The following is a 26,212-nucleotide window of genomic DNA, read 5'->3' on the forward strand; positions in this document are numbered from 1 at the left end:
TGAGCTGGCTTGGGAAAACAAACATCATCCACCGTGAAAATTACCTCAATTCTCTATCCTTCATGCTATGATAAGACAAGGTGCTAAGACCTGTGCTCTGATCACATGTACCTTTCAAATTTGTGACAATGATTTGAGCTGATTTCATCACAAAGCTCGTTTGGCAGATAGACCCCAAAACATTGGTAATTTGTCACTGCAAGAGGAAAGATCAAGTGTGTACCACATTAAAAAGGTTTCTAAGCATTAGGGATGGTGCCCAGAGGGCTTTCAGAAATAAATATATGAGGAACAAGCTGGGGTGTGGTGTGCCATAAAGTATGAAGACTAGAGCTACAATCTCCTGAATCTAAGCAAAAGCCTGGTGGGGGTTCAAACCCTTGGCAAGTCCAGCCTTCTTATGAGGCAGAGACAGGGAATCCCCAGAGAAAGCTGGATAGAAAAACTAGCTGTACAGGTAGATTGGGATTATAGTTGAGATGACTCAGTGAATAGGAGGATGAGCTATTAAAGATGATTCTTGACATAAACCTCAGGCCTCCAAGGATCACACATGCATGAGAAGATTATACATGCACATATAAATCAGATGCATACACATGAAAATGAATATAGGCAAACCCTCCAAAAAACAAAAGCAGGAAAACACAAACCAAAACACACATACACATGCACACACACACACACACACACACACACACACACAAAACTTTGTTTATTGAAGAGACATCAGTTTAGAAATGTTACTTTTTTCTTTCATGTTTCATAAAATAAACTCATTTGTTACAAATTTAAATTTCTATATTCCTTTTGTTTTTGAATTGATAATATACTTATGTCATTTTGTATGGTCATTCTTTTCTAAATCTTCCCATGTAACTCTCTTTGCTTCTTTTTCAATCCATAGCCTCTTTATCCATTAATTATTGTTACATATATGTACATACTCAATTTTCTTAAATATATTATCAATAATATAAAGAAAAAGCTTGACATTAGCATGTTTTTCATCTTACAATATCATTTAGTTTGAGGCAAATTGTCAAGACAATATAAGACACACATCTGTTAGTGTTTACTTCAGGCTGAGAGTGAGAATTTCATTAGGTTGATTCAAGTTAGTTGGTCTAGAGCAGTGACCTAGAACCAGCAAAGTTTGCCTGCTTCCTTTTGGAATTGTAACAGCTTGGATCTATACTTTCATGTGGTATCATTCCAGATAAATTCTCATTTGAGGTGGATCATTCCATGTCCTAAGGATGCTCTATCCAGTTGAGTTAGTGCCCAGCTCTCTCAAGATCCTATACAATAGATGTGAATTATATGAATATCTTGTTCTCCTCTGTTATTCCTACTTATATCACACAAACTCAAGAATTTGCTACATTTCTGTGGAAGAAGAAAGTTTTCTTTAAGAATTGTTGAGTTAAAAGTCTCAATGGACTTGTGTCTTTCATAGCAAAGATTGTAAATGTTGTTAAGCACTTCATGAAACAAAGCATTATATCTAAGAGGAGGTTTGTATAAAATTAACTCCTTCAGGAGAAGCATAAATGAATAAATACTTACAGGAGTGTGGTCGAGTCAAAGACAGCTGCATCTCTTAAAATTTTCAACAGTATGGACACCAGCTGAGGAGAGCTACTTTTGTAGAATCCTTCCTTCAGATAACCTCCCACCACATATATAGTTCTCCGGACCACACCCAAAGGTGTGTACAAAAAGCTGCAGAAGGAAATGATACATGAAATACCAGGTGAGGGTCCTGTGACCTTTATTCTTCCAGGAATGTTGACAGTCTCATCACCATTATGGTTTCCTAGACACATCTGTATCATTGTCATTATCTCTACACATGGCTTTCAGTTAGATTATAAAGCAGCACTTCTTGGTGTCACTTCAGAGGAATGCAGCAATTTCCTAATGCTTCTCCATTTCCCTCAGGTTCTCCCAGTCTGCTATCAACTCTTCTGCAATGATTCCTGGTCAATGAAAAGTGTGATAAACTCTTTTTTGATTCCCTTTTGAGATCTGGAATACCATGTCACAGCAAGAATAATAAAAAATAATATTATTTTAATGGGTATGTCTCTCTCCCAGTAGCCACCAGCCTCTATGTAGTTGGTCTTTCTACCTAGAATGAAAACAGCTGTCAGGTATGGTATAGATGTGTTTTGGGTTTCCATTGTGATCACCAGGGTAACTCTTACAAAGGACAAGATTTAATTGGGACTGGCTTATACTTTCAGAGGCTGAGTCTATTGTCATCATGGCAGGAAGTATGGCAGCCTGTAGGCAGACAAAGTGAGGGTGGTGCTGAGAGTTTTCTATCTAGATCTGAAGGTAACCAGGAAGAGACTGACTCTTCTGGGGGTAGCCAACAGGATGATCTCCAAGCCTACCTGCATAGTGACACATTTGCACACAATGTCACACCTACTCCAATAACATCATACCTGTTAATAGTGTCACTGCTTGGGTCAAGCATATTCAACCACCACAGCATATCACATTTATACATCATAATAACTGTAAGCCTCTCTATTGAAAAAGGTTAGGACTCTCACAGCCATGGATTTTGTCACAGGTTAGAATACAAAATATGTATTCCAATTTCAAACCCGTCTTTAACCAAATTGGAAGTTGGTTGTGTGTGTGAATGTTATGCCACTATTGGAATAACAGTTAAATTTTTTCTAAATTTGTGATTTTCTTAGCATCCAGTTTCTCAGGTCATCTCTTGATCATCCATCCTAGTGTCCAGTATATTATGGCATTAACAAATCAGAAGGCACAGTTCTAGTCCCTAGCTCAGGCTCAGACTTATCTATCTATACTTCAAACAAAAGCCTATTATGTCTTCATTATTAGGCTCTCCAATTTGGGTTTTCACATATGTAAGACAAGCATGTGTGCTTTATGGAGGACCTTTGAGGCCTCCTTGGATAAACAAAGTCAAGACAGTAAGTACCTTGTCACTGTTACTTGTCAATAACATTATGGCTTCTGTGCTTTTTTTCCTACCATGTGCTACAACTGTGTTGAAATTCTTAACAGTTAGGTTTACAGTTCATTTAAAAATGTAAGATAAGTTAGTATTGCATTATGCCAATTTTCAGGTGGAGTGGGCATGGCCTCTGAATATTTTATGCTACCTTCTCTACATAAATGAAATTTATTGAGGAATGTACCATGCAGGGATATCCTAGAAACACCAACAAGGGTTATGAAAATGTAAAAAAAAAATCTAATTGCTTTCAGAACTATTTCCTCTTGGTGCCTTCAACAGACTTATTTATCTCTAATATACTATTGTTTTCCATAATCCATTTGACTTCCTCATCTTTGGCCTTAAAAGGCCAAGCAGCTGGCAAGATCCAGCCATCCTTTTCTGGCAAGGTCAAGTGGATGGTACTCATTGGCATTGGCTACACTCCTTCATTTCACTGGCTCCAAATATCTGGTCTACTCCAGGATGGTTTTGTAATAGCTTCCTGTTGATACATCCTGTAGTTTGGTTTTCCTAGTGATTTTCATTTTGGTTATGTACAAAGTTCAACTTACAATATATCCCCTCATGGAGTGCTCCAACATTGGTATATATAGGTTGTAGTCTATATGCAGATGAGGTTTGCACAAGGTAGGTCAAGACCATGATTGGAGAGTAAAACAATAAGGCAGCAATAAAACATTTGTAAGGCAGGAGAGAGAAGGAGAAGGAAGGAGAATCAAGATGGAGGAGACCAGATCCAGGTGATTTTGAATTTCCAAGGTAGTTGGGATGGATTTCTGTAGGCAAATTTGTCTTATATATGTGGGCAGATTATGTGCTGCCAACTAGTTGTGAATCTATTGTGTGGATGCATTGTGGATTGAGAATTTAACACATAAATCTGTTTGTTGGGTTTTAGTTTGTTGAGTGTTAGTTTTAATGGGTTGTTTGAAATTGGAATGTAAACAGAACAGCAGCAGAGAGTTATGAGAGGATATCTGCTGCTGGGACAAGTGGGTGAGACACTTTGCTGACTAAGATGAAAATATTCCACAGATGCAATGTGGCCCTACCTTGACAGCACTAGCTCAGGATAAAAGAAACCATTTTTTTTTGTTGTTGTTTGTTTTTGTTTTGTTTTGTTTTTTTAAATAATTACCACAAGTGGCAAGCCAATGTGTTAGGCAAGAATCCACTAAAAGTTGAGGTTTTCAGCCTGAGAAAGTTTTACTTTTTAAGTAAGAGGGGCCCAGCATCACATTGAGTCTCATGATGTTGCTGGCAAGGGAATCTTATAAACAATAGAAACAGAAGTAGTTTGCTGGCAGGCTTAGGCCCCCTGCTGTGAAAGGTGCAGGCTACTCTTAGCCACAGAGAGCTAAAAAATGGAAGCTGTCTGCTTAGATGTTGATTAGAGTATGAATTATTTAAAAGCCTGGTTTATTTGTTTTTAGAATACTTATATAAAGAGTTTGTCTAAATCACATGGGGAATTTTACCCACAATTTGGAGCTAGATAGAAATAAATAAAAGTCTGTAACACCTGGCAGAGTGAATATAGACTTATATTATAGACGTTATTAATAAATAAAAGTCTGATGCTCCAGGTAGAGAGCTTACCAGATAGATGGTAATATTTTGGTCTACAGGATACTCAGATTCTCGCTAATGTGGGCTCTACAGGAATGTTGGATTAAAATCCTGGTTTGACAAGTTGCCTCCTTTGTAATGATAGGCATTAATGGGTATGAGAGAGTACAAAGGTCATACGAATCACATGGGAATTTTCATCCACATTTCAGAACTCAGATAGGAAAAATGTATTTTGCCAATTATAAAAATTTTTATAGTACTCGGAATGTAACTGAACTGATTCCATAGCTCCCTGCACCCAAAGCCCTTGAGGGTGAGAGCTGAACTCCCAGAAGTATAGAAAATTCTGAGACCTCAGGACAGACTGCTATTTCTGCCCATTTCTGCCCACACTCCTGGCCCAAGAGGACACTGCATAGTGCATCTGGATACAGGGATACCTGAGCAGTCAATGTGAGGAACCTGATGGTTTCTGCCTGTGCCCGGTAGTGAACTGAACCATTCCCACAGCTCCCTGTAGCAGTATCAGAAGAAATTCAAAAAAATCATCAGATCCTACTACAAAAACCTATATTCAACAAAAATTGAAAATCTGGAGGAAATGGACGATTTCCTAGACAGATACCAGGTACTGAAGTTAAATCAGGAACAGATAAACCATTTAAACAACCCCATAACTCCTAAAGAAATAGAAGCAGTCATTAAAATCTCCCAATAAAAAGATCCCAGGTTCAGATGGGTTCAGTGTAGAATTCTATCAGACCTTCATAGAAGACCTCATACCAATACTGTCCAAACAATTCCACAAAATTGAAACAGACGGAGCACTACTGAATTCCTTCTATGAACCCACAATTACTCTTGGGCCTAAACCACACAAAGAGCCAACAAAGAAAGAGAACTTCAGACCAATTTTCCTTGTGAATATTGACGCAAAAATACAGCAATAAAATTCTCACAAACTGAATCTAAGAACACATCAAAATGATCACCCATCATGATCAAGTAGACTTAATCCCAGGTATGCGGGGATGGTTCATATAAGGAAATCCTTTAACGTAATCTACTATATAAACACATTCAAAGGAAAATACCACATGATCATTTCATTAGAGGGAGGGAAAACATTTGACAAAATTCAACTCCATTTCATGATAAAAGACCTAGAAAAATCAGAAATTCGAAGCCCATATCTAAACATAATACAAACAATATGTAGCAAACCAGTAACTAACATTAAACAAAATGGAGAGAAACTTGAAGGAATCCCACTAATTTCTGGGACTAAACAAGGCTGCCTACTCTCTGCCTTCTACTTCAGTATATGTCTTGAAGTCCTACACAGAGCAGTCAGATAACGGAAGGAGGTCAAAGGGAAACAAATTGGAAAGGAATAAGTCAAAATATCAGAATGTGCAGATGATATGCTAGTATATTTAAGTGACCTCAATTGTTCCATCAGAGTACTACTAAGCCTGATAAACAACTCCAGTAATGTGCCTGGTTTTAAAAGTAATTCAAACAAATTATTAGCCTTCCTCTACTCAAAGGGAAACAGGCTGAGAAAGAAATTATGCATATGACACCCTTTAAAAATAGTTCCAAATAATATAAAATTCATCAGTGTGCATCTAACCAAGGGAGTGAAAGACTTGTATGACAAGAACTTCAAGTCTCTCAAGAAAGAAATTGAAGAAGATTGCCGAAGATGGAAAGACCTTAAATCCTCATGAGTTGGCAGGATTAATACAGTAAAAATGGCCAGTTTGCAGAAAGGAATTTACAGATTCAATGCAATCCCTATTCTCAGGTGAGGAATATCGAATGGATGAGAAGTACCTAAAGAAATGCTCAACATACTTAGTCATCAAGGAAATGCAAATCAAAACCACCCTGAGATTCCACCTCACACCAGGCAGAATTGTTAAGATCAAAATCTCAGGTGACAGCGGATGCTGGTCAGGATGTGTAGAAAGAGGAACAAACCTCCTTGTTGGTGGGACTGCAGACTGTTTCAATCATTCTGGAAATAGGTCTGGAAGTTCCTCAGAAAATTGGACATTGCACTACCTGAGTACCCAGCAATACCACTCTTGGGCATATACCCAAAAGATGGTCCAACATAAAACAAAAACACATTCTCCGCTATGTTCTTGCCATCTTTATTTATAATAGCCAGAAGCTGGAAAGAACCCAGATGCCCGTCCACAGAGGAATGGATACAGAAAGTGTGGTACATCTACACAATGGAATACTATGCAGCTATCAAAAGCAATGACTTCATGAAATTCATAGGCAAAGGATGTAACTGGAAAATATCACCCTGAGTGAGGTAACCCAATCACAGAAAAACACACATGGTATGTACTCTTTGATATGCAGGTATTAGCCTAAATGCTCTAGTTACCCTAGATGTACAGAACACATGAAAGTCAAGAAGGATGACCAAAATGCGGATTCCTCTGTCCTTCTTTAAAAGGGGAACAAGAATACACTTAGGACGGTATAGGGAGGCAATGTTTAGAAAAGAGAGTGAAGGAACGCCCATTCAGAGACTGCCCCTCATATGACCCATACATTTACATCCACCAAACTAGATAAGATGGATGAAGCAATGATGTGCAGGCTGACAAGAACCAGATATAGATCGCTCCTGAGTGACACAGCCAGAATATTGCAAATACAGAGGCAAATGCCAGCAGCAAACCACTGAACTGAGAACCGGAACCCCGTTGAAGGAATCAGAGAAAGGACTGAAAGAGCTGAAGAGGCCTGCAACCCCATATAAACAACAATGCCAACCAATGAGAGCTTCCAGGTATGAAGCCACTACCCAAAGACTATACATGGAATGACCATGGCCTCCAGCTGCATAGGTAGCAATGAATAACTTAGTAAGGGCACCAGTGGAAGGGGAAGGCCTTGGTCTCGCCAATCCTGGACCCCAAGTTAATTGGATTCTTGGGGGAAGTGTGCTAATGGGAGGAGGACGGGGAGGGGAAAACCAATATAGAAGAGGAGTGTGAGGGGATAGGGGGATGTTGGCCTGGAAACCAGGAAAGGGAATAATGTTTGAAATGTAAAGAAGAAATACCCAATTTAATAAAGATGGAAAAAAATGCTGTAAAATAAAAAGAAAGAGCAAATACACCGAAGAGGAGTATAAAGCAGGAAACAATCAAACTCAGGGCTGAAATCAACCAAGTAGAAATGAAAAGGACTACACAAAAAATCAACAAAACCAGGAGTTGTTTCATTGAATAAATCAATATGATAGATAAACCCCTAGCCAGACTAAGCAGTGGGCAGAGAATGTATCCAAATTAACAAGATCAGAAATGAAAGGGAAACATAAAAACAGAATCTCGAAGAAATTAATAAAGATCACCACATCCTACTGCAAAAGCCTATATTCAGCAAAACTGGAAAATCTGGAGGAAATGGACAATTTTCTAGACAAATATGAGTCGCCAAAGTTAAATCAGGAACTGATAAAACATCTAAATATCCTCATATCTCCTAAAGAAATAGAAAAAGTGATTAAATGTCTCCCAACAAAAAGATCCCAGAACAAGATGGGTTTAGTGCAGAATTCTGTCAGATGTTCATAGAAGACCTCATACCAATACTGTCCAAACTGTTCCACAAAATTGAAACAGACGGAGCACTACCAAATTCCTTCTATGAAGCCACAATCACTTTTCTCCCTAAACCACACAAAGACCCAACAAAGAAAGCATACTTTAGACCAGTTTCCCTTATGAATATTGACTCAAAAATACATCAATAAAATTCTCACAAACTGAATCCAAGAACACATCAAACTGATGATCCATCACAATCCAGTAGGCTTCATCCCAGGAATGCAGGGCTGGGTCGATATAAGGAAACCCATCAATGTAATCCACTATATAAGCAAACTCAAAGACAAAAAAAACACACGATCTTTTCATTAGAGAGTGAGAAAACATTTGACAAAATTCAACACACTTTCATGATAAAAGACCTGGAAATATCAGGAATTCAAGGCCCATGTCTAAACATAATGCAAGCAATATATAGCAAATCAGTAACTAACACTAAAGAAAATGGAGAGAAACTTAAAGCAATCCCACTAATATTGGGGAGTAGACAAGTTTGCCCACTCTCTCCCTTCATATTCAGTATAGTTCTTGAAGGCCTAGCCAGAACAATCAGATAATGAAAGGTCAAATGTATACAAATTGGAAAGTAGAATACAAAATATCCCTATTTGCAGATGATATGCTAGTATAGTTAAGTGACCCCAAAAGTTCCACCAGAGAACTACTAAGCCTGATAAACAACTTCAGTAATGTGCCTGGTTTTAAAAGTAACTCAAACAAATTATTAGCCTCCATTACTCAAAGGAGAAACAGGCTGAGAAAGAAATTATTGATATGACACCCTTTACCAATAGTACCAAATAATATAAAATACATCGGTATGAGTCTAACCAAGGAACTGAAAATCTGTATAAAAAAAACTTCAAGTCTCTCAAGACAGAAATTGAAGAAGATCTCAGAAGATGGAAAGACCTCCTATCCTCATTAATTGGCAGGATTAACACGGTAAAAATGGCCATTTTGCAAAAAAGTAATCTATAGATTCATTGCAATAGGCATTCACAGGTGAGGAATATCGAATGCCTGAGAAGTACCTAAAGAAATGCTCACCATCCTTAGTCATCAGGGAAATGCAAATCAAAAACACCCTGAGATTCCACCTCACACCTATCAGAATTGCGAAGATCAAAATCTCAGGTGACAGCAGATGCTGGTGAGGATTTGGAGAAAGTGGAACACTCCTCCATTGTTGTTGGGATTGCAGACTGATTCAACCATTCTGGAAATCAGTCTCGAAGTTCCTCAGAAAATTGGACATTGCACTATTTGAGTACACAACTATACCTCTCTTGGGTACATAACCAAAAAAGGTGCTCCAACATGTAGAAAAGACATGCTCCAAAATGTTCACAGCAGCCTTATTTATAATAGGCAGAAGATTGAAAGAACCCAGATGCACTTCCAGAGAGGAATGGGTAAAGAAAATGTGATACATCTACACAATGGAATACTACTCTGCTATTAAAACTATGACTGCATGAAATTCATAGGGAAATGAATGGAACTGGAAAATATCACCCTGAGTGAGGTAACCCAATCAAAGAAAAGCACACATGGTGTGCCCTCATTGATATCTGGATATTATTCCAAAATTTCTAATTAATCTAGATGCACACAACACATGAAACTCAAGAAGGAAGACCAAAATGCAGATTCCTCACTCCTTCTTTATAAGAGGAACAAGATACACTTAGGATGAGATAGGGAGTCAAAGTTTAGAACAGAGACTGAAGGAACGTGCATTCAGAGCCTCCCATACATATGGCCCATATGAAAGATCCCCCCATGAGTCTTAACTCAGAGCTGCATCAGGCTTGAACGAGCCCAGGCACGCCCAGATACCTAGGGCCAAGTCACCATTAAAATTAACAGACCATAAAAGGAAAGGAATACAGAACAGACCAGGAGTAGCGGATCTGACTCACAGGCCACCTGGCAGGAAGGAATAAGCCCCTAGCCACTGACATTCAGGACGTCCCAGCCCGCACGTACTCTCTTACGTTACAACCTCATTCGAATATGATTCAAACCTGCCAATGTGTGTAGCTATACCTTATTACCTCATCATGTGAAATAGCCAATCCTCTGTGAACATGTCTATATGCCTCGTTTAAATACACCAATCCCCGTAACTATGCATCTGCTTCTGTACGCCCGCTTCTGCTTCCCCAAACCCTATAAAAGCCCCATGCTGGAGCTGCTGGGCGCGCAAGTCCTCCGAAGAGACTGTGTGCCCGCAGGTACCTGTGTTTTCCAATAAACCCTCTTGCTGATTGCATCCGAGTGGACTCGGCTCGGTCGTTGGGCACTTGGATCTCCTGAGGGAAAGGTCCTCTCCGGGGGTCTTTCACATACATATACAGCCACCAAACTAGATAAGATGGATAAAGCAAAGAAATGCAGTGTAACAGGAACCGGATGTAGATCTCTCCTGAGAGACACAGCCAAAATACAGCAAATACATAGGTGAATGCCAGCAACAAACCACTGAACTGAGAACCGGACCCCCATTGAAGGAATCAGAGAAAGGGTTGAAAGAGCTGATGGGGCCTGCGACCCCATATGAACTACAATGCCAACCAACCAGAATTTCCAGGGACTAAGCCACTATGCAAAGCATATACATGGAATGACTCTGGGCTCCAAATGCACAGGTAGTAGAAATAGCCTAGTAAGGTCACATTTGAAAGGGGGAAGGCCTTGGTCCTGCAAATGCTGTAGCCCCAGTGAATGTGATTCTTGGGAAAGGGCAGCAATATGGAGAAGATGGGGAAGGGAACATGCATATAGAAGGGGAGAGTAAGGGGTTAAAGAGATGTTGGTCTGGAATGCGGGAAAGGGAATAAAATTTAAAATGAAAATAAGAAATACCCAATTTAATAAAGATGGAAAAAAGAACTCTAGAAGAACAAAAAACAAATACAGTGAAGAGGAGTAGAAGACAGTGAACAATCAGACTCAAGGCTGAAATCAACCAAGCAGAAATGAACAAAGAACCAACAAAACCAGGAGTTGTTTCATTGAATAAATCAAGAAAATAGATAAACCCTTAGCAGGACTAACCAGAGAGCAGAGACTGTATCCAAATTAACAAGAGCAGAAATGAAAGAGAGACATAACAACAGAATCTCGAGGAAATTAAAAATAGATCACCATATGCTACTACAAAAGCCTATATTAAGCAAAACTAGAAAATCTGGAGGAAATGGACAATTTTCTAGACAAATATGAGTCACCAAAGTTAAATCAGGAACTGATAAACCATCTAAATATCCTCATACCTCCTACAGGAATAGAAACAGTTATTTAAAGTCTCCCAACAAAGAAGAGACCAGGACAAGATGGGTTTAGTGGAGAATTCTGTCAGGCCTTCATAGAAGACCTCATACCAATACTATCCAAACTATTCCACAAAATTGAAACAGACAGAGTACTGCCAAATTCCTTCTATGAACCCACAATTACTCTTGTACCCAAACTACACAAAGACCCAACAAAGAAAGCACACTTCAGACCAATTTCCCTTATGAATATTTACACAAAAATACATCAATAAAATTCTCACAAACTGAATCCAAGAGCACATCAAAATGATCATCCATCATGATCAAGTAGGCTTCATCCCAGGTATGCAGGGATGGTTCAATATAAGGAAATCCATCAACGTAATCTAGTACATAAACAAATTCAAAGAAAAATAACACAAGATCATTTCATTAGAGGGTGAGAAAACATTTGACACAATTCAACACCCCTTCATGATAAAAGACCTAGAAAGATCAGGAATTCAATGCCCATATCTAAACATGATACAAGCAATATGTAGTAAACCAGTGACTAACATTAAACATAATGGAGAGAAACTTGAAGCAATTCCAATAATTTCAGGGACTAGACAAGGCTACCTACTGTCTCACTTCTCATTCAGTATAGTTCTTGAAGTCCTAGCTAGAACCATCAGATAATGAAAGGAGGTCAAAGGGATACAAATTGGAAAGATAGAAATCAAAATATCCATATTTGCAAATGATATGCTAGTATATTTAAGTGACCCTAAAAGTTCCATCAGAGAACTATTTTTTTTTTTTTTTGGAGCTGGGGACCGAACCCAGGACCTTGCACTTGCTAGGCAAGCGCTCTACCACTGAGCTAAATCCCAAACCCCTATCAGAGAACTATTAAGCTCGATAAACAACTTCAGCAAAGTTCCTGATTATAAAATTAACTCAAACAAATTATTAGCCTTCCTCTACTCAAAGGATAAACAGGCTGAGAAAGAAATTATGCATATGACACCCTTTACAAATAGTCCCAAGTAATATAAAATTCATCGGTGTGAGGCTAACCAAGGAAGTGAAAGACCTGTATGACAAGAACTTTAAATCTCTCAAGAAAGAAATTGAAGATCTCAGAAGATGGAAAGACCTCCCATCTTCATGAATTGGCAGGATTAATACAGTAAAAATGGCCATTTTGCAAAAAAGAAAGCTACAGATTCAATGCAATCAAAATTCTCAGGTGAGGAATATCAAATGGCTGAGAAGTACCTAAAGAAATTCTCAACATCCTTAGTCATCAAGGAAATGCAAATCAAAACCACGCTGAGATTCTACCTCACACCTATCAGAATTTATAAGATCAAAATCTCAGGTGACAGCAGATGCTGGCAAGGATGTGGAGAAAGAAGAACACTCCTCCATTGTTTTTGGGATTGCACACTGGTTCAACCATTCTGGAATTCAGTCTGGAAGTTCTTCAGAAAATTGGACATTGAACTACCTGAGGACCCAGCTATACCTCTCTTGGGCATATACCCAAAGATGCTCCAATATATAATAATGACATATGCTCCATTATGTTCATAGCAGCCTTATTTATAATAGCCAGAAGCTGGAAAGAACCTAGATGCTCTCAAGAGAAGACTGTATACAGAAAATGTTGTACCTCTACACTATGGAATACTACTCAGCTATCAAAAGCAATGACTGCATGAAATTCATAGGCAAACGAATGTAACTGGAAAATATCACCCTGAGTGAGTTAATCCAATCACAGAATAACACACATGGTATGCACTCATTGATATGTGGGTATTAGCTCAAATGCTCAAATTACCCTCGATGCACAGAACACATGAAACTCAAGAGGATGACTAAAATGGCGATTCCTCATTCCTTCTTTAAAAGGGGAACAAGAATACACTTAGGACCGTATACGGAAGCAAAGTTTAGAACAGAGACTGAAGGAACACCCATTCAGAGACTGCCCCACGTATGACCCATATATTTATAGCCACCAAACGAGATAAGATGGATGAAGCAAAGATGTGAAGGCGGACAGGAATCAGATGTAGATCTCTCCTGAGAGACACAGCCAGAATACAGCAAATATATAGGCGAATTCCAGCAGCAAACCACTGAACTGAGAACAGGACTCCCGTTGAAGGAATTAGAGAAAGGACTGAAAGAGCGGAAGGGTCCTGTGACCCCGTATCAATAACAATGCCAACCAATCAGAGCTTCCAGGGACTAAGCCAAAGACTGTACATGGAATGACCCTGGACTGCAACTGCATAGGTTGCAATGAATAAACTTGTAAGGGTCCCAGTGCAAGGGGAAGGCCTTGGTCCTGGCAAGGCTGGACCCCCAGTGAATGGGATTCTTGTCTGAAGGGTGGTAATGGGGTGGTGGGGAAGGGAAAACCCATATAGAAGGGGAGGGTGAGGTGTTAGGTTGATGTTGGCCTGGAAACCGGGAAAGGGGATAATGTTTGAAATGTAAAGAAGAAATACCAAATTTAATAAGATGGAAAGAAAAAAAAAAAACAAAAACGATGTAGAACCAAAGGAAGCAAATACACCGAAGAGGAGTAAAAGACAGGAAACAATCAAACTCAGGTCTGAAATCAACCAAGTAGAAATGAAAAGGACTACACAAAGAATCAACAAAAATAGGAATTGTTTTATTGAATAAATCAATATGATAGACAAACCGTTAGCCAGACTAACCAGAGAGCAGAGAATGTACCCAAATTAACAAGAGCAGAAATGAAAGAGATACATAACAACGGAATCTCAAGGAAATTAAAGGAGATCACCGCATCATACTACAAAAGCCTATATTCAGCAAAACTGGAAAATCTGGAGGAAATGGACAATTTTCTAGACATATAGGAGTCCAAAAACTCGAATTACCCAAGATACAATTCACAGACCACATGGAGCTCAAGAAGAAAGATTACCAAAATGTGGATCCTTCATTCATTCTTAAAATGGGGAACAATAATATTCATAGGAGGAAATATGGAGACAAAGTATGGAGCAGAGACTGGCAGAATAGCCATTCATAGCCTGCCCCACCTGGAGATCCACTCCATATTCATACAGCCATCAATCCAAGACAATATTGCTGATGCCAGAAATAAGTGCCTGCTGACAGGAGCCTGACATAGCTGTTTCCTGAGATGCTCTGCTAGAGTGTGATAAATATAGAGGCAGATGCTAGCAGCCAATCATTTAACTGAGAATATAGTCTTCAATGGAGGAGTCAGAGAAATGATTGAAGGACCTCAAGGTTCTTTCAACCCCATAAGAACAATAATACCAACCAACCAGAGTCCCCAGGTACTAAACCAGTACCCAAAGACTATACATGGACAGACCAATAGCTCCAGCTGCTTGTGTAGCAGAGGATTGCTTTGTTGAACACCAGTGTAAGGAGAAGCCATGGGTCCTGTGAAAGCTGGACCTCCCAATGTTGCGGAATGTCAGAGGTGGGGAGGAGGGAAGGGTTGGGTGGTTGGGTCGAGGAACACAATCATACAAGAAGGGGGTGGGGGAATGGGATGGGTGTTTATGGATGGGAATGAAAAAGGGGATAACATTTGAAATGTAAATAAAATAATATCCAACTAAAAATTAAAAATGAAAAAAGATTAAATGACTTGATGCACCAACGGATCTATTGATAGTGCATTCTTAGATGATAATGACAATAGGCAGGTAGACCTTTGTGAAGGGACCATTAAAAGACCATAACTTTAATATTTTCTGGTTTTCAAACAATAATAAAGAGTCTTAAAAATATATTCTAATTTGTATGCAAAGTTCAGAGAATAAAATAGTCCCAGGTATCTGGCTATTTTATCATAATACAATAAAGTCATTATTCTCAGGTGATAACCAACGTAAGGCAAGAGGCATCCACAGATTTTTAACGTGAGATATAAAGAAGATCAAAACATAGAGTCCAAGCACTCATATAAATAACATTGCAGTCACAGGCAGAGAAGCTTTGTGGATCAGAGTGACCATAATTGACATATAAATTTACAAAGCACTAAAGGAACAATGATGGGATCAGAAAAGCAAGTCCCTCAAGGGAGAATATAGGAATATTTTTGATAACATCAAATGACTTTGTAGGAAGGGGATGACAGAGCTATTGTCTGTGATACTTATGGGATTGAGGCACAGGTCACTGAAGGAATGAAGTGGTGCCAGTGATTTGACAGTGTACCTACTGTTCTGAAGAAAAGATATCTCCTGAGGAGGGAACCACATCTGCCTGTTTCTTAACAGGACAATCAATGTTGTTTATGTGGGAGAGCCATGCAGTGCAACAGAGACATGATATTGAATTATGATATTCTTCAGTGCCTTATGAGTTGGAAGAATGTTTTATTTTTTTGGTGAATAATGATATCAGGTGGACCACAATTCATGGCATTCTTAGACTGAACTGGAGAGAACAGCATCAGTGGAAGGATGGAATGAAGTTAGCTTGTTCTAGGCATACATAGCCGTAATTCCTACTATGATCCTGTAGTGTCACTATCTCCACTATAAGAAACAAATTTTAGGAATGAGTGTGATTTTTGGTACATGTGATATATATTAGAGTTGGGAAGTCTCACCAAGGATGGACTGCATCTAAATATATTGTACTTGTGTGTTGGGAAGGAGTAATAGGCTAAGAAGGAATGCCAAAGATAGGGCATTAGTCACAATGACCTACAAACTTTCAATAGAAATATATGGTCAGTAAGCGATCTGTCTGAATTCAATTAGATTCGTGTATGTCATGCAGTGTGGTAGTACTGCTGAAGACAATGAGTCTTCTCATCTGTTTGCACCATGTCAGGCAAAATAGTACAGGTTGCTAACACCTTGCCAGCCCTTTGGGGATATCTGAGGTTGAGAAAGCCTAATAATTTATGGAGACCAATAGTGCACTACCAGGAGCTAAATAAATAGTAAAAAGCCTCCCATAAAAAGCCTGTGGAGTTCAACTTTGATTCAAATGATTGAAAAATACTAATGGGATCTTTTTATACTTTAGTAGACATAGCTAATGTTTATAAGATTCCCTTGGATGCTGAATCCCAAAGTGAATGTTACTTGCTAGGAGAAGGCCATAGAAGTCTTTAGAGGCCATGCACTCCTTCTGTACAAGGTAATATTAGATAACACTGGCACCTCATATCTTGCAGATTCAGAAAACCATCCAGTAGAATACTAAACATAACAGCTAAGAACATAAAAGTTAGTCTTGTGCATGTTGCTCAAACACGCAAAAGAGCCATAAGGTCATTGACAAATGTCACTGACAAGTTGACTCTTGTCCTAGGAGTTTTTTTTTTTTTTTTAAACAAGCGAGACACTAAAGGCCTCCATAGAGCACAGGTATTGGAGTTGTGTGTATACCAAAAACAAATGTTTAGAAGTTATTGATGAAACTACAATAGGCTCTGATTTCAGAGTATGAATAACTAAATCTGGTCCTGAGCTAGGGGCTGGCAATGTGCCTGCTAACTTGTTAATGCCAAAATATACTATGTTGGATACTGGGGTGAAGGATGAAGAAATGTCCTGCTAAAGTGCACCTTAACACAATTACAAAGTCAGACAAAATATAACTATTATTCCAGTAGTGGCAAGACATTCATGGATACAACCAAATAATCACCTTGTGATTTGTTTAAAGACTTGTTCAAAATGGGCTCCCATGTTCTGTATTTTAAGCGATGTGAAAATTTGTGGCTTGAGAGATACTAATCTTGCATAAGAGGAAGGCTTACACTATTATTTTGATAAATAGATGTGTTGTGCCTATGATCTTTTCAAAATACATTTATATCACACATGAGAGCGCTTGACAGCCTAGAGTAGCAAAGACGAGTTCCCCAGTGGTTGGTGGTAATTGGGAGATAGTCATATGGATAAAATTTTGTTATTATTCTATTATTGTTACCACGACATGGTGGGCTAATGCTCATAAAGGAATCACAAGGAAGTTTTTCACACAAAGTTTACCAGGAAACTTTGCAGAAGTGTTGACAGCAGAGTATGAGATCCTGCCGGAAAGAATGAAGCATTACAAAATTGCTGCATTCCTCTGCAGTGACACCTTACAGTGCTGCTTTATGATCTAACTGGAGGCCATGTGCAGAAATAAGGATGACAATATAGATGTAGCTAGGATTGCCATAATGGCAATGAGACTGTCAACTTTTTCCAAAGAGTCATAGTCACAGGACCCATACTTGGGATTTTACATATCATTTCCTCTTGCAGCCCATCGCTGCACATCTTTTGATGGGTAATAGCTGGTGAAAAGTTAACTGCATATTCTAGAGAAATAGTTCTCAGTTGGTATCCACATTACAGTGATTTCTCAGAGACGCAGTTCTCTTCGACTTTGCTGCACACCTGTAAATATTTCTATCCGTATGTTCCTTATAGTTTTGCACTAAACTGTACTTGGATACGATACTTTCTTAGATTCATGCAGTAGTTTAAAAATTTATTACCTTTGTCTTAAAAGGAATAGGATACAATAGACTCTTAGATCAAACAAAAATCCCATCCTGCAGAGAAATGTAGTGATTTCTAGAGTTTGTGTTGTCATCTTTGACATAGGGAAGGGTAATAGGTATTTGATATCTCTTACATAGAAACTAGGAAGATCTTGGCATGATTCCAAATGTTCATGACAGCTTCAGGACAAGGAATGATCAATCTCAAAATGGGAATTTATCTGGAATGAGACCACAGGAGTCTATAGGTTCAATTTGTCATAAGTCCAGAATGAAGCCTTCTTTTGCTTCCACATCATGGCTCTGGACTGGGTGACTTGAATCAGCCTAATGAAACTTTCAGGTCTCAGCCTAAGGCAGACAGATGTGTGTCTTACATTGTCTTGAGGAGTTGGCTCAAGCCAAATGATTTTGCTAAAAGAAAAGCTTGCCAATGTCAAGGATTTGCCTTTGTATATTTGATAATAAAATTTAAAAAACTGAGTGGATACTTGAAGGCATGTTGTCGCACGCCTAACGTCCTGCCAGCAAGAACATGTGCGGACACCAGGATCCTTCTGTAGCAAAGTGTTTATTGCATCTTGAAGAGGAAGAGCGAGCCCCAGAATGGCGCTGCTTATATACACCCTAATGTGGCCTGTCCACGCCTGATTGGTCGCTTACCCATGATCTCATTGGCACGTCCCGGGGTGGGCAAAGACTTGGCGCGAACACACTCTTGCACATGCGCACACAGCTAGTTTCCTGAAAGGAAGTTGGGCTGGCGCAGCGGAAGCCAGTGCCATCTTGTAATGGCGAATGTTATCGCAGCTTTCCACGTGGGGCACAGCGGAAGCCAGCGCCATCTTGTGACGGCGAATACTATCGCAGCTTTCCACATCTCCCCCTTTTTGTTTTACTAGAATGAGGCTGGTCTAGGCCTCTGCAGTTACGTCCATCTGCTGTGGCTCCTGTCTTAGGTTGTTCCTCTAATGTCACAGCCTTATCTGTCGTAGGGTAACCCTATCGTCACCGGGCCCCGTGTCTTAGATTGGTCTGTGCATGAGGAAAGTTGCCCGTCTCTGGATACCGCAGTGCTGTGTGACAGTAACTGCTAAACGACCTAGGGCAAACTCTACAAAAGAGGCCAGCCAGAAAATGAGTTAGTGGGGAAATCATGATTACCCTATCGCGTGTAATGAGGAAACCTCAGCGATGTAGAAGGGCTGATCAAAGAATCATTGAGTCTCTCTCATCCCAGTGCAATGGATTCACAAATCCATGGGGTGCAAGAGCAGAGAACTCAGATGCCAACTAATTCCTGAGCATAGATAACCAAATTCCAGGGGAGGCCCCTTGTTCAATGGCCACATGTGCTTGAGTGACAACAACCTTGTCACGTTTCTGTTGAGATCTGAGTTTGCAAACCAACCATAGCATGAACACTAATCCACAGCATAGGGCTGTGCCAAACAGAGCCACTCCCAATAAGTAGTGGGCACCTCATCTGGTTCTCCTCAGCTGCTACCACCAAGGGCCGTAGTCAAGCCACTCCTATAATAAAATTTAGAATTCGCAATTGTTAGCAACTACTCCAGAAAGTTTACCCACTGTGCTTGCCTAACAATAGATTGGGGGAGGGTAACTCTAGACACTGCAGACGCAATGGCTGCAGCAGTAATGGCTGCTACAATAGCAGCAAAAGTAACAAGGTCTTTCCCAGGACAGTTTAGGATCAGTCATTCTTCTCTGGAACAACCAGCAGGCAATGGAACCATGTCTGAGACCTGTACAACCAGGCAGAGTTCCCCAGTCCACAGCAGTTTCACGCAGATGGCATTCCTGTGAAGCTACAGACTGTAAAATGACAACACCAGTTAAGGCAGCAAGAGTCGCCAGGGGAATGAGGGGGGCAAGGGTAATGGAGTCCAGTCTTCTCCAGCAAGCAGCAGTGTACAGAGGGTCGGAGCGTAGGCCACAGTGGGACGGGACACACGCAGTGGTAACAACGCCACAATTTCTGTGATGACAAAAGATGAGGGGGAATCTTCTATCTTCCTCTAAGCGTACAGGAATGAATGACTTCAGGGACCCGAACCAGGAGAGCTGAATCTTCACGCTCCCAGGATCAGCAAGTCTCACCAGCCACTCAGGCAGCTGGCATACTCTTGTAGCATCCTGTAGAAAAAACACAAAGATTCCCTCTTCTCCATATAAAATATCTGAACAGGATCATGTCAATATGTGGATCTTTCTATTTCACCTAGGTAGAAGTATGCCTAGTTGTAGGGTGCCATAAACACTCAAGGGTTCCTTGGCATCCAAATTTTAAAATTGAAATAAAAGGAGCATTATTTAGCATACAGGGATAACTCCCCCTTTTTATTTATTAAGATATAAACTGTCTAGTATCATTGTCCTCCCTCGTTAAGGGGTCTAGGCAATCCAGTTTGAGTTCTTAAATGGCCCCTAAAGGAGCAGTATTTAGTGTTCTTAACCACTAAACCATCTCTCTAGCACCTCACAAACTTTATTTCCAATGAGGATAACAAAGACCTAAGTCCTCTGGTAAGGTGAGGTCCTTAGCCAACTAACATATCCTTAGAAGTTTAAAATTAGTTTCAAATATTCTTTTCTGGAGTAGTGTAATAGCTACTCCCCAAATATTAAAGCTCATTTTGAGAGCAAGGGTTTGTAGTAAAAATTTCTATATACACTGAAAGATTTAAAGTTCTAGCTTCTTACTTTGAAGAAGCGACAAAATTATATAATATAAGGCTATTAGCCATTCCTTTGTAAAATTTTTAATTATATCACTTTATGGGCTCTCTAAAATTATAAGCAAGCTCACGAAATGAAAACTCACAATCGCCAGGACATCCTCTAAATCTATATTGAAATGGCAGTTGGAGTAAGCAAACAGGCTGTAATGCTTTCACAAGTCCTAAAACCTCATCAATCCTTTGTAAATCCTGTAACAATCTCTACCTGTTTGATTTTTTCTTAATTATAAATAAGTTTGAGTTAGTCAATGTAACACTGGCAATCCTTAATCACAATCCTTAAGTTCTCCTTGTAACACTAGAGCACAACCACAAGGTCACCTCAGTTCTGAGTAGTGACTAGGCAGCTGTCCTTGGGGCAGTGGAATTAGCATCAAAATACAGATAACTTCAGGGCAAACCACAACTTTGGAAAGCAAAACTCAACCTCTAACAACCTAGTCTCCAAAATCTAGTCTCCAAAACACCGAGTCTATCCTTCATGCTACAAAGTTTGACTGTCAATTCCTACAAATGAATGCACGATGGTGTGGTCTCCAATACCTCAACAAAGAGACATTGCCCTAAAATCTTTTAGAAGCCTGGTTTCTAGAATAAGAATTCCATAAAAATATTATCTCAATTTAGACCTGTTTCCCTAGGTTGGCTCATGCCACATGTTGTCTAGAATGACTTTATCCAAATTACCAGTTTTATGTCAACTTTCTGTTACCAATGTTATACCTTTTTAACCATATCTAATAACTTGAAAGCCAATAGTACATAACCAAGGCATGTAGAGCTTATTTATACATTTAAAACCAATCAGAGGGGCTGGGGATTTAGCTCAGTGGTAGAGCGCTTGCCTAGCAAGCACAAGGCCCTGGGTTTGGTCCCCAGCTCTGAAAAAAAGAAAAAAAAAACCAATCAGAAACAAAATTGAATTGGCTACACAAATCCTTAATATTTAGACCAAGCACCATTTTTACTTTTCTAGCTATGATTTTAAGAGAAGCACCTTGTCACCTGCTAAGTCTAATAATAAGTCAGGGATTTTTCTAAGAGAAACAGCCGTCAGCTCCTGTACCAAAGAAGCTGAGGAGCTGCTGGTGCCTTTAAGATCAGCTCCTGCAGACGCTCAGCCCCCGGGCAGCTTCTCCAGCTGACCTAGACACCTGACTACAGGTACAGGGCTCCAAGGGCTGATTGAAACTGTTTTTTATTCATTTGTTCCTTTTTTGAAATGAGTTAAAACCAAATCAAGGTGTGAATGACTGGCAGATAATGTTTTTACCATTTTCTCTTTTGAACATGAAACATAAAACATTTAAGCAACAAGAAACAAAAACCACAGACATAAACTGACAGACATGGACAGCTTGGTGCACCAAGGACAGACAATAGACATAGAGGGAAAAAACTAGATGGTGTCCCACCAAAGGGACCCAGATTCTAATAGGAGTCAGCAGAGAGGTAGGATTTCCCCTTTCCCATCACTTCCACGGTGACCATCCACTTGAGTGGAGTTGATATGGACGATGGATTGTCTCAATTCCTGGACTAGTCCATCAACGTGTTGAAACCAAATTCCTGTAAGATACTGAGATATATTACGGGATATCTGAGCAGCATGACTGACATTCACAAATGGTATGGAAGTGAAACACAGTCCTGAATAAAATACAACTCTGAAGACAAAAGTTTAGAATTGAGATATCTTTTTGTTTGATTCTCCTGAATAAATGTTTTAGGCAGTCTACCTCTATCAAATCTGATCAGTATGACTCTGTGAAGTTTCCAGAGCCTAATCACACCTTTTACATGCACAAAGACAAAATTTTTCTCCCAAAATACTGTGTTCCTTTTATCTCCTTCCTTTTTCTCTCCCAGGGCGTCCTTTCCCTTATCTCTCGCTTCCTCGGATCCAAGGTCCTTGGAAGGGCCTTTTTTCTTAGATGCACCTTTTCTCTTTGAGCTCTTTAATCTTTCATTCCGCTCTGTTTCTGACATGCTGTCCTGTAACTCCCCTAGCGCTCCCTGTCCTTCTCTTACTGTTGGGCGGCATTTCCCATCTTCTAGGCACGACTTCTGACTGTGCCTAGCGGCAGCCGCAAAATCAAAAACCAAAAGAAAAAGAATGAGTACTGCCAAAACGATAACAAAAGCTTCCACCGCATCTTCTAATGGGGGAGAGAGATGAGAGAGATCAAGACCAAACATGCCTCTCAGAGCCTACCTGCAGTTCTGGACCCTCTCCACAAACAGAGGCTCTCCTCGGCGCCGGCGATGGTGTGGCGTTTTTCCTGGGTTTCGGCACCAAATGTCGCGCCCCTAACGTCCTGCCAGCAAGAACACGCGTGGACACCAGGATCCTTCTGCAGCAAAGCGTTTATTGCATCTTAAAGAGGAAGAGCGAGCCCCAGAATGGCGCTGCTTATATACACCCTAATGTGGCATGTCCACGCCTGATTGGTCGCTTACCCATGATCTCATTGGCACGCCCTGGGGTGGGCAAAGACTTGGCACGAACACACTCTTGTACATGCGCACACAGCTAGTTTCCTGAAAGGAAGTCGGGCTGGCGCAGCGGAAGCCAGCGCCATCTTGTAATGGCGAATGTTATCGCAGCTTTCCACGTGGGGCACAGCGGAAGCCAGCGCCATCTTGTGACGGCGAATGCTATCGCGGCTTTCCACAGCATGTAACAACAATTAATGTAAAAAGAAGCCATAAAGTTGAAAAAGATAAAGGAGGGTTACCTGCGAAGGTTTGTGGAAGAACAGGAAGTGGGAATGATCGGTGGTTTTCAAACAGGAAAGCCCTCCTTGTTCCAAAACGATGTGGCAATACGTAATAGGTATAGACTATGTTGCTTCACATAACGGGAAACAGTAATATTCTTGTACTTTATGTATAGACACAAGGTGATGGCCCCATCACTTCATACAGGATGTACAGGATGACCCATTTGAAAATGCTGGCACTTGAAAATTGACAAATTTTCTGCAATGAAACCATGGGAGTCTAAGAGTCTCATCCGTCACCATTTCAGAAGCAAGCAAGTAACATTTTCTGGTTAGTCTGCCTGTCATGAATCAAACTAATGAAACTTTCAGTTTTCAGCTAAGGTAGACAGACACCAGTAGCAGATGTATGACTTTGAGGAATTGTTTCAAGCCAAATGATTTTATGAATGGAAAAACATCCTAGTGTCAAGCATTTCCCTTTACATTCTTGATAATGTTTGCAAGAGAAATGGATTGATAACTATTATAGTACTCAGGAGGCCACTTAGACTGTGAATATCTATGGATGAACTGGAAGCCAGAAGTGACATGTAGAAAGAGGCATATACATTATGGCTTCTGGCCTGTAATAAGTAAAAACTTAAAGCGTTTTTTAGTTTTGTTTTTCTTTTCTTTCTTTTTAAAATACTTAATACTAAATAGAAAGGTAAAAAGACAAGATAAGAGGAAAGTGTAGAATAGCTGGGGATGTTAGGAAAAAAGTGAGGATAGAGATTCAGTGAAAGTAAGTGGAAAATGCAGAGTTTATAGATTGCTTATATTTTAGGAGTACACACGGGTCACACACAGTAAAAATCTGCTCATTGACTCGTATTTCACACTCCAACTAGCTGGAGTTTTCATAATTTCCAGTATCACAACTATGCTACTAGACTCGAGATCAGGTTCAGGCTCTGCCTGAGCTGTTACAATCCTTCCCTCCTCCATCCTCTATCCCTCCTCCATCCATACAATTGGATTCAAACCAAAAAGATGCAGGTGTGGCCTCCATCTTGGTTTTTCACCAAAATAACTGAAGTGGTGCACTAGCTGTGCTGTGTTGTAAGTCATAAAAGGCACTAGGTAGGGTGCGGTCCTCACATAGGCAGAAAAATGGACGGCAAGTAAGAAGCTATGGAAAACCATAATATCTAGCTGATAAATTATCCGTAAAATGGCATGGAAAGTGACTTTGTATGTGATCCATAATTTACTCATGAAACTGCCTATTTTATCCACATTCCTGTTCAGTTTGAATCTATTTTTTCTTATATTTTTGGTTGTGAGCATAGCCTTTAACGAGTACGCTATCTCTCCACCTCGAATCTATTTTTTTCTATTGAAACTTGTACTTGAACTGGTACAAGTTTACATTTGCATATAGGTGTAAGAAAGAAAGCAGAAATGTATTTTGTCTTAACACATGGCTAAAGCTCTTCCTTTGGCAACATTTTATGTTATTGACTACCATACCATCTCTTCTTGACTTTCAAATATTGATGGATTTATTCTGTCTATTTATACCTAATCATTCCCATGCAAAATTGCCACCTCTTCTGTCTTTACACATACTTTTTCTGAAATGGCATATGTGTTTTGCAGGTTGCAACTATGGCCTGTGAAGCAAAAATTGCATGTTACAAGCATCTGATTAGTAATTATTTTAAATCTTCCCATTCTATTTTTGAAGTAACCAAATCTTAATGAGTTAAATTAAAAATTATCAAATATGAACAATTATCAAGTTACATGGAACACTTGTAATTTGTGTTGTTTTATAATTTTGTTTATTGAGCCAATACTCAGTACCACCTCAATACACATCAGTGATTGTAAAATATGGGAGAAAGTGAAAGAAGAATGACTATCAACTAACACCTAGTACTCCATAGCACAACCCTCCTAAAGCCGTATACTAGCAATGCTACATATTAGTACAAAAAGTTATATAGCACAAGCTACAGACACTAACTATTACATACAGTTCCACCTGCAGTTCTTTGTTTGTTTTAATGTAATGCTCAATGTTTTGCCTAGGCTGAGGTCCTCTTGAAAGTGACTGTAGGTATGTTGTGTGGCTGGAACAACACCCTGCAGCATGTAGCAGCAGAAGTGGGTGATCTGGAGTCATTCCCTAATGTTGGAGCTTTCGATCTAAAGTCAGAAAGGCAGCTGCAAAATTCCCAAGACACACAGGAGTACTAAAAGAAGTCAAGACATTGCTCAGACCGGTAAGCTCCGGCTTGTTGTTACTTTTTTTTTCTCACACACAGTTTTTATGAACGTTGTGTCCCTGGTAGAGACCAATGCATTTGAAGTATCTCTCTCCTGGGAGACTGTAATATAGGGATGCTCATAGATACCCTCATGCCTAAGGGGTTTTTGGCCACAACCAGCTTTCTCAAAGATATTAAATTTAGATGGACAACACAGGGCTCGCATGAGGCAGCAACTTCTTACAGTAGTTTGCACAGTATCCTTCTTGCACAGAGTGAAGTTCTTTTGAAATTTTGAAGATTTTATCATAGCATCCCTGGTCTATCCACATCAAAATCACCAAATGCAGTCCTCATCACTTATGTGGCTCTGTTTGCTCATAGTAGGTTGGAAGTAGATTTGATTGAAAGCAAGCAAAGGAAA

At 39.7% G+C, this 26,212-nt stretch overlaps 1 protein-coding gene across 2 annotated transcripts in view; it reads right to left on the minus strand.

Annotated features, from left to right (window-relative positions):
* The window catches only part of Prl5a2 (prolactin family 5, subfamily A, member 2), an 82,841-nt gene that overhangs the window by 4,666 nt on the left and 51,963 nt on the right, over window positions 1–26,212 (minus strand). Inside the window, exon 1 of one of the 2 annotated variants that reach the window (XM_087591560.1) lies at window positions 1,570–1,657. Coding sequence (XP_087447686.1) covers window positions 1,570–1,600 — 31 coding nt within the window. The 5' untranslated portion in view covers window positions 1,601–1,657. 2 annotated transcript variants of the gene reach the window in all.

Source organism: Rattus norvegicus, chromosome 17 (assembly GCF_021556685.1).
Source record: "Rattus norvegicus strain SHRSP/BbbUtx chromosome 17, alternate assembly SHRSP_T2T, whole genome shotgun sequence".
NCBI lineage: Eukaryota > Metazoa > Chordata > Mammalia > Rodentia > Muridae > Rattus > Rattus norvegicus.